Here is a 13,531-nt window from a genome sequence, read left to right as displayed (position 1 = left end):
ATTAAATCAGAAAAGGAAAAAAAAATTAATAATAATAAATAACGGATGGGGTACGAAGGGAGGTGGGTATTAATGGAAGTTAGAGAAGTCATTGTTCATGCCATCAGGTTGGAGGCTATCCAGACGGAATATAAGGTGTACCCTATCCATTATCCATTATTTATTATTATTAATTTTTTTTCTTTTTTCTCTCTCCTTTTTCTCCCTCTGTCCCTTCACTATACTCCTTGCCCATCCTCTGGGCTTCCCCCTCCCCCTTTCTTTCTCCCTAGGCCTCCTGTCCCAGGATCCTCTCATATCCTTTTTGCCAATGAACTTTCCAGCTCTTGGCTCCATCCCTCCCTCTCCTGTCTTCTCCTATCATTTAGGATCTTCCCCTCCACTTCCCCCTTTCAAATCTCTTACTATCTCTTCTTTCTGTTAGTCCTGACGAAGGGTCTGGGCCCGAAACGTTGACTGTACCTCTTCCTATAGATGCTGCCTGGCCTTCTGCATTCACCAGCAATTTTTATGTGTGTTAGTGTAAGAGGTAGTAGGTTTGGAAAGGGCTTGAGGAAAGTTTTCAGAGGGTGCTTAGAATCAGGAACCTATTGAGGAGGTGATAAAGGTCTGTCACTATTGAAGGAATATCTAGAGGAGAATGTGAATTGCCTAAGGCATGGAGGCTAGAGGACCAAGTAGTGATGAATGGGAGTATAGAAGAGCACTTGCTGGTTGGCATTGACATTGTGAGCCAAAAATCCTGCTTTTGTGTGGTATGACTCTTGATTTGGGCACCTGTTAGGAGAGAGGAAAAGCATTAATATTTCAGATCAATAACTTTTTTTAGAACCAACATGCTGCGTATTTCCAGCACTTTGTTTTTATTTCGAATTTCCAGTATCTCACATTTTAATGCCAGTGATTCACACTTTTCTAAATGTCTTGTCTATTTCTGAGAAGCTATGCTGTGTACAGTTAACTTATTAGAATCCATCCAGATACTTCAGCCAGTCTTGTAGAGTAGTGTTTAATGTAGTGTCATGTTAGCTTTCTCTAGTGGTAAGTCCCATTTCGAAATTAATTTGAAGAATTTGCAAGATATATTTCAACAGTTAACTCACTACCATGCTAATGGATTGCCATTAAACTGATCTTCTGAGTTCCTCTGCCATTTTGTGTGTGTTATCCATTACTATTGTCATTTCTTTTTGCATGTAACCACAATTGTCTTGCACTCTATCGTGGGCCTTTTATATTTCCTCTTGTTTTTTTTCCTTGTACCCATGACCAACATGGAACCCTTCCTTGCTCTTTAAACACTTAGGACTTTTTCCTGTTCTGATAACATATTGTTAATCGGATCATTAACTGTTTCCCTCATTGTAAATGATATTTGGAGCTGTTTATAGTAGTTCCATATTGACAACATCCACTCTACCCTCATTAATCATCTGGAGCACAGAACAGTACAGCACACGAACAGGCTTTTCAGCCCACCATGTCTGTGTAAACCATAATACTAATCTAAGCTCATCCTATCTGCCCGCACAAGATCTGTATCCCTTTATTCTCTGCCTGTTTGTATATCTGTTTAAGTGCCTCTTAAACAGTGCGATCGTATCCACTTCTAGAACCTTCCCTGGCAGTGCATTCCAGACACCTGTCACCTGCTGAGTATGTACATTTTAAATAAACTTGCTTTATAAATCTCGTTTAAACTTTTCTTTAAACTGCTTTCTTAAGTTTGTCCAGGTAGTTATAGTTAATTCACTCTAATACAGGGAATGATATTTCTGGCTTATAATATCTGTTCTTCAAAAGTAGATCTTGATTAACCTTCCATTAAAGCGTATCACAGCTTAATGTGCTGATAAATTATGTAATTAATCAAGTTGGTAGCAAAAACACCAGTGATGTTCCAGTTAACCATTTTTAAAATTTTATACCAATTTGTAAAGTTATCTTTATCTATCCTTGCTTCATTGACAAAAGTGTAAGCCTGGAGGAGATGGAACACTTCTAGTACCTTAGGAGTCACCTCTCAGCAAAGATAGATTTTGAAGTATGTGGTGAATTTCATAATCAATACATTAATGCAGCCTTATCAGAATCAGGTTTAAAATCTCTGGCATTTATCGTGAAATTTGTTGTTTTGCGGCAGCAGTACATTATAATACGTAATTAAAATTATAAATTACTTTAAGAATGTATATACAAAATAACGAAACCAATTGTAACGAAAACCAATTTCCCCCGGGATTAATAAAGTATGACTATGACTATAAATAAGTAGTTCAAAAATAGAGGTGAAAAATACTGAGGTAGTGTTCTTGGGTTCATTGTCCATTCAGAAACATGGTAGAGGGTAGGAAGCTGTTCTTGAAACATTGAGTGTGTGTTTTCAGGCTCTTGTATCACTTCCCTGATGGTACCAATGAGAAGAAGGCATGTCCTGGGTGATGAAGGTCCTTGATGTTGGGTGTTGCCTTTTTGAGGCATCGCCTTTTGAAGGTGTTCTGGATGCTGGGGAGACTAATGTCCATGATGGAGTCAGCTGACTTTACAACTTTATGCAGCTTTTTCCGATCCTGTGCAGTGGCCACTCTGTACCAGACAGTGATGCAGCCAGGTCTGAGATCCCTTTGTACATTTCAGAGAAAACATGAAGATCTCAGACCTGGCATAAAACTTGTAGCTTACTGAGCAGCAATGATTTCCCCATGCTCCTTTCTTTATTCTACTAGGATTAATGCACAAACATAGATTGTGTTTAAATCTGGAGTTTATCTTGACTATATAGCTTCTGTATCTTTACTTTTAGATTTTCTTCCAGCCAAGGTTCCCTTTTGCAACACACATCAAAGTTGCTGGTAAACACAGCAGGCCAGGCAGCATCTATTGGAAGAGTTTCAGTCGACGTTTCAGGCTGAGACCCTTCGTCAGGACTAACTGAAGGAAGAGTTAGTAAGAGATCTCTTACTGAAATCTCTCGGCCTGAAACGTCGACTGAAACTCTTCCAATAGATGCTGCCTGGCCTGCTGCGTTTACCAGCAACTTTGATGTGTGTTGCTTGAATTTCCAGCATCTGCAGAATTCCTGTTGTTAAGGTTCCCTTTTGTATTTTTTTGAAAACTGATTATCTGAAATAGTCAAACTAAGTGGAAAGTTGCTGGATTATCTCCTTTTTTTATTCTGCCCCTAAAACAACAGCTTAATTTTGTTTCTCTTTCTTTCCTACCTTTCCACTGTCCACCAAATCCTGGTTTGCTCTTGTTCATCTTTATCTATTCCAATTCCAGCAGACTGATCTGTTATTTTACTCTATTTATTCTTGCTCATACCGTCATAGTTTATTTTAATATATGTAGTTATTCAAATTCCATTGTATTCGTCAGAGCAAGGCTTGCTTAGCAGCCTATTGAGAAAGATTAGATGGCACCTGAGGTGAAGTCAGCATAATTTTAGGCAGAGGAACAAATTATGATTTGTAATTCAATATTCAGAATACAAAACTTCTGCAATTATTGATTTTTTTTTTTCATTTTTATCCTAGGATCCATCAGTTACACAAGTGACAAGAAATCCTCCTCCAGCATTAGAGGAATACAATCCTTTCACAGATGGGCGCAAAGTATGAAAACTTCATATTATTTCTATGTGCTTCTGCAAGGATGACAGCATGTATCTGCCAAGTGTGACTATTAAACATTCCACATCAGAGGAATTAAATGGAAGAAAGATTATGTTACAGAGACCACACGTAACCAACACAGAACTATCAGAACATTTAAGTGCTAGTTACCTAGGATTGCATTCCATAGGGGTCATTGACTCAAAAGTGATAATGTAAAATGGCTAGTAATAATGGCATATAAGTTTTAGGACTACAGAAATTATTAAATCAGAGCACTTGAAGATACGCTGTGCATTTATCTGATTTGGTTAACTTTTTCTGTGAAAGACCTGACTTCCTCCCAAAATAGTGATTGCCTAGTTAGTCCTTAAAACACACATAATTACTGTTTAGGTACATTAGAGTTAGAGCTAAGGTAAGTGAAATGTATTCAGATGCCTTTTTTATACTAGTCCATATTCACCAGTTCAATCTCATGCAGTAGATTAGTAACTTATGATTGATTTGTTTCGCTAAAACAATAAGACAGCAGAAAGTAGGCCTTTCAGCCCTATGGCCTTTGTGAACTTTAAAGTCTTTTGGCTGTCCAATTATTTGCCTTAGTAAGCAGCAACACTCAAGGTTTCAGTGTAATGTTCACTTTTGTTGAAGAATACAGTATCTTAACTGTTACATTTTCTGGTACAATAGTGTATCAAAAGTCTTTGCATCTGAAACACTTTTTTAAAAAAAATTGTGGACACCTGTAGATGGCACTTGAGGGGAAGTCAATATAATTTTAGACAGAAGTGTAAGTTGTGATTTGTAGCTAAATCCCTTTCGAAATGAACTTGCACTATTTTTCTGTTTTATAACTATTTATTTTGCAGCTACTACTCTTTAATGTAGTTCATTTCAGATTGCAGCAACTTGTTGGTTTTGCTCATTACTAGTAAGTTGTACACCATCCCTGCCATTTAATCTTTTCTCAGCTTAGTTTCTGAAAATGAAGCATGGGTTTGAACTGTTGCACTAAATCTTCCCAGAACATTAACCTCCCATAGCCTATTAACTTCCCATAATATAACATAACATTCAGGAGAATACCCTGTTTCTATAAGTCCTGTATTTCTCAATCCATTCTGGGATATTTGATTATAGCCACAATTATATTGTCCAGAGTTAGACACAGTACACTCTACCTAAGGCCTAACTTTTTCTATATACAGCATCTATAAAAAGTATTCACCTCATTGGAAGTTTTTATGTTTTATTGTTTTACAACATTGAATCACAGTGGATTTAATTTATCTTTTTTTGACACTGATCAACAGAAAAAAGACTCTGTCAAAGTGAAAACAGATCTGTACAAAGCAATCTAAATTAATTACAAATATAAAGCACAAAATAATTAAGTGCAGAAGTATTCGCTGCCTTTAATATGACAACCAAATCATCACTGGTGCAGCCAATTGGTGTTAGAAGTCACACAATTAGTTAAATAGAGATCACTGTGTACAGTCAAGGTGTTTCAATTGATTGTAGTAAAAATACACCTGTATCTGGAAGGTCCAACTGCTGGTGAGTCTGTATCCTGGCCATGAAGACAAAAGAACACTGAGCAACTGTGAAAAGGTTATTGAAAAGCACAAACCAGGGGATGGATACAAAAATATTTCCAAGTCACTGAATATCCCTTGGAGTACAGTTAAGTCAATCATCAAGAAATGGAAAGAATATGGCACAGCTGTAAATCTGCCTAGAGTGGGCAGTCCTCAAAAACTAAGTTACCGTGCAAGAAGGGGACTAGTGAGGGAGGCCACCAGGAGTCCTATGGCAACTGTGGAGGAGCTGCAAGCTTCAGTGGCTGAGATGGGAGAGACTGTTCTTCCAACAACTGTTGCCCCAGTGCTTCACCAGTAGCAGCTTTATGGACAGTGGCAAAGAGAAAGCCACTGCTGGGGGGAAAAAATCTAAAATGAAATCTCAGCTGGAGATTGTCAGAAGGCATGTGGGAGACACTGAAGTTAGCTGGAAGAAGGTTCTATGGTCTGATGAAACCAAAATTGAGCTTTTTGGCCATCAGGCTAAACGCTACGTTTGGCATAAATCAAACCATACCACACATCATCAAAAACACGCCATCTCTACTGTGAAGCATGGTGGTGGCTGCCTCATGCTGTGGGGATGCTTCACTGCAGCAGGCCCTGGAAGGCTTGTCAAGGTAAAGGGTAAAATGAATGCAGCAAAATACAGGGAAATCCTGGAGGAAAACCTGATGCAGTCTGCAAAAGAACTGCAACTTGGGATTTGTTTTCTAGCAAGACAATGTAAGCCAAAGCTACACAGGAATGGCTTAAAAACAGCAATGTAAATGTCCTGAAAAGGCCAAGTCTGAGTACAGACCTCAATCCAATTGAGAATTTGTGGCCGGACTTGTAAAGGGTTGTCAGTCACGATCCTCACACAATCTGACAGAGCTTGGGCAGTTTTATAAAGAATGGGGTAAAATTGTAGTGTCCAAATGTGCAAAGCTGATAAAGACCTATCCACACAGACTCAAGACTGTAATTGCTGCCAAAGTTGCATCTACTAAATACTGATTTGAAGGGGGTGAGTACTTAATCAATTATTTTGTGTTTTATATTTATAATTAATTTAGATCACTTTATAGAGATCTGTTTTCACTTTGACACGAAAAAAGTTTTTTTCTGTTGATCAGTGTCAAAAAAAGCCAAATTAAATCCACTGTAATTCAATGCTGCAAAACAATAAAACATGAAAACTTCCAAGGGGGGGGGGGTGAATACTTTTTATAGGCACTGTACTTGACTTAGTATAATTTTACATCCAAATGGATGGCTTCTTGATCATCTATTCATAAATTTTCAATCATAAATCCTTGGATCTAATTTTTTGACAACTGTCAAATTGACCCATTTTCAAATGCAAGTATAGTTGTATCAACAAGTGTCTTTGTTCCTTCTGTATTTGAATTAATTAATTGTTTTTAGAATATAAAGCTGTGCTACTCATCCAGTCTGGTAGTTTTAATTCCACATCTGTTGGAATGTGTTTGCTCTGTGAAATGGCAAAACCAGCCTGTTAAATGTATAAACTGCTGCAACAATAACAGCATGAATTTCAATTTCTAAAGACAAAACACAATAAAAGCACTTCCAATTTTCAATTGATCTTGCAAAGTACTTCTCATTAATGCACTTGTGATTAGCTCACAAAATGGCAGAGCTCACCCCACAATTGATTCAAATAGCTGATAAACTGATTATACTCACAGAATTGTTACTTTCAAGCAATGATTTTGATTTCATCAACTTTGAGGATGTTATTTTAGATTCTGTTCTTAAACACCCAAAAAAAGGAATTCCAAACATGTAGATGAAGCAACATTTGATCCAAGGACTGATCAAGGAGGTCATTAATATTTGAAAATATTAGGAAAAACTCTCCAGTGGCAAGAAGTGGATTTTGAACAAAGGTCTCACTTGGGTTGGAGGAGCAACTCCTTGTATTCAATCTGGGTAGCCTCCAACTTGATAGCATGAACATTGATTTTTTTGAACTTCCAGTAATTGCTCCTTCCCCCCCACCCCCATTCCCCATTTGTGTTTCCCTCGCTCTCCTGTCTCCTTGATTGTCCATCACCTTCCTCTGATGCTCCTCCTTCCCTTTCTTCCATGATCTTCTACCCTCTCCTATCAGATTCCCTCTCCTCCTGCCCTTTATCTCTTTCAGCAATCAACTTCCCAACTCTTTACTTCACCCCTCCCCCCTCCCAATTTAATCTATCACCTACTACTTTGCACTTCTTCCTCCCCTCCCCCACCACCATACTCTCATCTTGTTTCTAGTCCCAATGAAGGGTCTCGGACTAAAACCTTCAATGTTTGATAATTATCATAAATGCTGCCTAAGTTCCTCCAGCATTGTGTGTTTGTTGCCTTTGAACAAAGGAAGATGGTTTGCGATTGTTAAGGAACAACCCCCTTGGTCCCAGGGTGACATTGTAGGAGTTCTTTGGAGCAGTGCCCTAGGCCCACAACTGCTTTCTCAGTCAAGTTTCCTCCATTAGGGAGTCAACAGTAAGGATGATTGAAGTGCAAGGTGCTATAAACAAGAAGGTGAAATAAAAGAAAAAAAGTGAGGAAAAATCAACATTTCAGTTACTTACCTTTAATCAGAATTATTAAACTAACTACATGCAGATGATTGCAAATTCAACTGCATCCTGCGTTTATTTACAACTTGGTCAATACATTTAGCAAAACCTGGATGATAGCAACACACACAACATGCTGGAGGAACTCAGCAGGCTAGGTAGTATCTATGAAGGATCTCAGCCCAAAACAACGACCGTTTACTCTTTTCCATAGATGCCGTCTGTAGTTTTGTTTATGTTAACATAGAAACGTAGACGCATAGAAAACCTACAGCACAATACAGGCCCTTCGGCTGTGCCGAACATGTCCTTGCCTGAGAAATTACCTAGGGTTACCCATAGCCCTCTATTTTTCTGAGCTCCATATACCTGTTCAGGAGTCTCTTAAAAGACCCTATTGTATCCGCCTCCACCACCGTTGCCGGCAGCCCATTCCGCGCACTCACCACTCTGCGTAAAAAAACAAACAAACAAACAAACTTACCCATGATATCTCCTCTGTACCTACTTCCAGGCACCTTAAAACTGTGCCCTCTCCTGCTAGCCATTTCAGCCCTGGGGAAAAATCCTCTGACTATCCACACGATCAATGCGTCTCATCATCTTATCCACCTCTGTTAGGTCACCTCTCATCCTCCATTGCTCCAAGGAAAAAGGTAGAGTTAACTCAACCTATTCTCATAAGGCATGCTCCCCAATCCAGGCAACATCCTCTGCATCCTTTCTATGGTTGTTTTGGATCTCTAGCATTTTGTGTATGTTTTGGATCTCCAACATCTGCAGATTTTCTTGTATTTTTGAAAACCTGGATAACGTTTGGGTCTGGGCTGAAAAGTGTCTTATTTGCCATTCATACATAACTCCACCACCCCGCCCCCCCCCCCCCCCACCGCCACCATCATCACACCACTGGCATACTGTGGCATTGACCATCTTGCTGAATGCCCTGATCTGTTTCAGCAGGGAACTGTAGATTAGTCCTGATGAAGGGTCTCAGCCCGAAACTTCAGCGTTTATTCTTTTTCATGGATGCTGCCTGGCCTGCTGAGTTCATCCAGCATTTTGCGTGTGTTGGTCCTTACTTCATCGATCAATTACTACATAGAAATGCCACTTTACCAAGATGTTTATATATTGTTTCAATCCTGAAGCATCATCTTGGCTAGTTTTTTTAAAAAAAAATAATCTCTCTTGCAGCCATCGAAAAAAAGCAGTGTGTGTAAGATATGTATTTCACAATTCTTTAACCATTATACAATTAGCATGTACTACAGAAGGAAGTCACCAGCCAGTGGTGACTCCCAGCAGAGCAATCTAATTAGTTCTATTCCCTCTCTGATTTGCAACGAATTCTTTCCCTCATTCCCATCAACCTTCCTTTGTTTCTTTTTTACTACTTATGAATACTAAAGGCTACTGCAAATTAGCTACTGTAAACAATCAGATTCTGTTTGGGGCCTGGGAGGAAATCGATGCATCAGAAGAAAACCATGTGTTTACTGGAGAATATGTTGACTCCATACAGATATCAACCTGGTCAGGATCAAACCTGCAACTAAGCTAATAGCACTACTTGCTGCACCACCATGAGACCCCTGCTGGGTTCTCACCACAGCTAATTATTACACTTATTTACAAATGAAAGGCTAAGTATAGTTTGTTGGGTGCCACCCAGCCTTGATTTTTCTCCCTTTTCAATATTGCTCTATTCCCTTAATTTCTTGGTAGCCAAACTCCAGTACTGTAATCAGATTTCCTGTTTCCAGAACTCCTTGTACTCCAAGATTTAAATGAGGCCTTCTGTTGGTTGGGATTATCTGTAGATATTGCGTGCCAATTATCTACATGATATGCAAACTGGTATGCAAGCAAGGCTATACAATATGGAGATCAAGCTTTTCCAATTTGCAAGTCTTCAAGTGGCAAAATTAAATTCTTGTTTCATGATGTTATAACAAGGTTTAGCTGCTTATTCTATCAAGTTGCATTGTTGTCTGATAAACTATTTACTTTTACAGCCACCGCCAGGAAATGTTGAAAAGCCTCCAATGCCCAGTACACAGCCAGCAATCATGAAACCTACAGAGGAGCCTCCCACATATGCTTCACGGACACAGGCAAGTTTAAAGTCACTAGTGTTTGTAACTTTCTATAGAAATTTGTGGCAGAATAGTTTAATATTGGGAAGAAAAGTGGCCTTTTCTGGTTGCTGCCAGTGACTAGTGGTGTAGTGGTGTTTCGCAGGGGTCAGTATTGGGACCGCTTCTTTTCACGTTATATGTCAGATAACAGAACTGATGACTTTGTAGCCAAGTTTGTGGATGCTGCAAAGATAGATGGAGGGTTAGGAAGTGTTGAGGAAGAACGGAGTCTCCAGAAGGACTTGGACGGGTTAAAAGAATGGGCAAAGAAGTGACAGATGGAATACAGTGTACAGAAGTGTATTGTCGTGCACTTTGGTAGAAGGAATAAAGGTGTGGACTCTTTTCTGAATGGGGAGCAAATTCAGAAATCAGAGGTGCAAAGGATTCCCTCAAGGTTACCTTGCAGGTTGAGTGGATGGTAAGGAAGGCAAATGCAATGTTAATATTCATTTTGAGATAACTAGAATATAAAAGCAAGGATGTAATGCTGAGGCTTTGTAAGGCATTGATCAGACTGCACTTGAAATATGGTGAGCAGGTTTGGGCACCTTGTTTAAGAAAGGATATGCTGACGTTGGGGAGGGTTCTCAAAAATAATCCTGAGAATGAAAGGGTTAACTTATGAAGAATGGTTGATGGCTCTAGAACTGTACTCATTGGAGTTATAGAAGAATGGAGGGGAGGAAATCTCATTGAAACCTATCGAATATTGAAAGGTCTGGACAGAGTGGAAATGGAGAGGAGTTTCCTATAGTTGGGGGAGTCTAGACCAAGGGTCCCCAACCCTTTTTAGCACTGCAAACCAGTTTAATATTGACAACATTCGGTAGGGTTTCCAGCGGACAAGAGTAGCAGTCAAGTACGTTGTTTACCCAGAGAAAGACTGCAATGACCATGAAGCCTTGCGCGGGCACCAGTGCGCATGCGTGACTTGCACATGCGTGTACGTGCTGATTTTTTTCCCTGCAAATCGTTTTTGACGATTCCGTTTGGGGGGTGGGGGGTGGTGTTAATCACGACCGGAATATAGGTGATAAGTGGCTAATACACTCAATTTCGTTTCTAAAAGGGTTTATCTAACGAATCTAATATTAAACACAGCGCATATTTTCCTCGTGTGAATATAGTAATAAGTCAATTATCAGGGGAGCTTGAAGTAAGTGTTGAACGAACTTCCAGTAGAAGTGGCAGAAGCAGATTCGATATTATCATTTAAAGAAAAATTGGATAGGTATATGGACAGGAAAGGAATGGAGGGTTATGGGCTGAATGCAGGTCGGTGGGACTAGGTGAGAGTAGCGTTCGGCATGGACTAGAAAGGCCGAGATAGCCTGTTTCCGTGCTGTAATTGTTATATGGTTATATAACTAAGTCAATAGCATCATAACATTTTAAGTAACGTTTGGATATTAACCACACAGCACATATTTTCCCCGTATGAATATATAAAATCATCGCAACACACCAATATCACTGAATCAGTGGGAGCCCTGGGCTTGTTTCCCTGCAACAAGACGGTCCTATCGAAGGGTGACGAGAGACAGCGATACTCGAACGGGGTTCCTTATGTCCAGCCTATTCTGCAATTTAGTTTTCGTTGCATTCATTGCAGAGATATGTTGGAAATGGAAGCAACGTTTTCAGTGCTTTCATGGCTATCTCAGGATATTTAGCATTGACTTTGATCCGGAATGCCGGCAGAGATGTTATGTCAAACATACTTTTCAGCCCGTCGTCATTTGCAAGCTCGAGGAGTTGATCTCCTTCCCGCGCTGACATGGATGACGCGTGGGCAATGACCTCGCGTGCGTTCAAGCTCAACAGGGCGTGACAGGGAATGAGAAAAGGTGCAGCTGATTCATATCATTTCATATCGCCAAATCATATCGTTTCCTCGCGGCCCGGTTAGCACATGCTTTGCGGCCCGGTGGTTGGGGACCGCTGGACTAGACCCAGAGGCCACAACCTCAGAATACAAGGACATCACTTTAAAAGCAGATAATTTCTTTAGCTAGAGGGTGGTTAATCCATGGAACTCGTTGGCATAGGTGGCTATGGAGGCCAGATCATTGGATGTATTTAAGGTAGAGGTTAAAATTAAAGTTAAGTTTTCTTTGTTAAAGGCTTATCATTATGAAGGCTGTTGCTTAGCTTGAATAAGAACATTAAACTGTGGGCTTGCCTTTGAAGAAGCAACACGCAGTTCATGTTAGACATCCGATTGATTTCAATTTTTTGTTTTAATGTTTAGAAGTATTGAACCTCACTATTTTGTATGGTTTTTATATAATTTTTTTCATAAACCTGTAAAGAAATGAGTAGTATGTATGTTAATTAAGTGAAGTGTAGGATGTTTAAGAAACTTGTGTGCCGAGTAAAATAAATACGGTTTTACAATTTATCCAAAGTTTCATTGCTTTTAATGGCTTTTAGATACTCACATGGACACATGGGTTACAGCAGTAGTTCAGGCATTGTGTTCTTGGAATTCAACTATTATTGCACATGAAGTCACATGGTATTACAAAAGGCTGCACAACCCTACAGAGAGTTGGGAATTCTCATTTGAACTGTCCAGTTTTGCAAAACTTTAACCCACCACCTCCTATGCATTAATCAACAAGCAATTGTAGATAATGAATAATGGAAAGCAATGTTGATCTCTGGGTCACAAATATGAGAACACACAACTTTTTGTCTGGTTTTAGCTACTATAAACAGTGGTTATCTTGGACTTGCCTATTTCATACTTCCTTTTATTTCTTGAGGCAAAATTTTATAATCTGTATTCCAACTTTGTACTGCATCTTTAAAACTTCCTTTTTGTGGAGGAATTTGGGACTATTGCTGCTGTATTGTAGTAGGTTTCTCTATTTTATCCCTCTTCCATCCGCACAATTATATTCTCAATATCATTTCATAAAATTCATCTACAAAATAGATGTAGCATTAACATGGCTATTAAATTGTTGAATGAATCTTGCCATAGCTTTTACTTTCTAAAATTGGATAAAATGAACTTGCATATTCTTTGTTTTAGGAAACTGCTGCAGCCCAGGCTGAGTTGTTGAGACGTCAGGAAGAACTAGAGCAAAAAGCAGCGGAACTTGATCGGCGGGAGCGTGAAATGAAAAATCTCAGCTATGATCGTATGTTGTTGCATTTTCCGTTGCATTTTGACATAAGATTTCTTACGTTTCTAGATTTAACTTTTCAGTTCATAGATGTGTACTGCAACAAATTTAACAAATTAGTTAATTGTTATCAAATATTATAATATTTCTTTTCAGATTATTAGTTATGAACCACTGTTTAAACTAGCTTTGGTATGTTTCATTCTCTTTTGTGCTGAAAGCAAAATCAGTTTTTTTCTATGGCAAAAATGAGTTTGGAAAAAGCACAAGCTAATAGTGGTAATTAGGTAACACACATCAAAGTTGCTGGTGAACGCAGCAGGCCAAGCAGCATCTCTAGGAAGAGGTGCAGTGGACGTTTCAGGCCGAGACCCTTCCTCAGGACTAACTGAAGGAAGAGTGAGTAAGGGATTTGAAAGTTGGAGAGGGAGGGGGAGATCCAAAATGATAGGAGGAGACAGGAGGGGGAGGGATGGA

The 13,531-nt window shown here is 39.3% G+C and overlaps 1 protein-coding gene across 1 annotated transcript in view; it reads left to right on the top strand.

The window, feature by feature from the left end:
- Window positions 1-13,531, top strand: part of scamp1 (secretory carrier membrane protein 1) — a 44,709-nt gene that overhangs the window by 14,626 nt on the left and 16,552 nt on the right. The window contains exons 2-4 of the mRNA XM_072257852.1: window positions 3,537-3,614; window positions 9,795-9,893; window positions 12,961-13,069. Of these exons, the coding sequence (XP_072113953.1) occupies window positions 3,537-3,614; window positions 9,795-9,893; window positions 12,961-13,069 (286 nt within the window). The remainder of the gene's footprint in view (window positions 1-3,536; window positions 3,615-9,794; window positions 9,894-12,960; window positions 13,070-13,531) is intronic.

Source organism: Mobula birostris, chromosome 5, assembly GCF_030028105.1.
Source record: "Mobula birostris isolate sMobBir1 chromosome 5, sMobBir1.hap1, whole genome shotgun sequence".
Lineage (NCBI taxonomy): Eukaryota > Metazoa > Chordata > Chondrichthyes > Myliobatiformes > Myliobatidae > Mobula > Mobula birostris.
The sequence above is the reverse complement of the archived record's forward strand: the minus strand, read 5'-3'. Positions and strand labels throughout refer to the sequence as shown.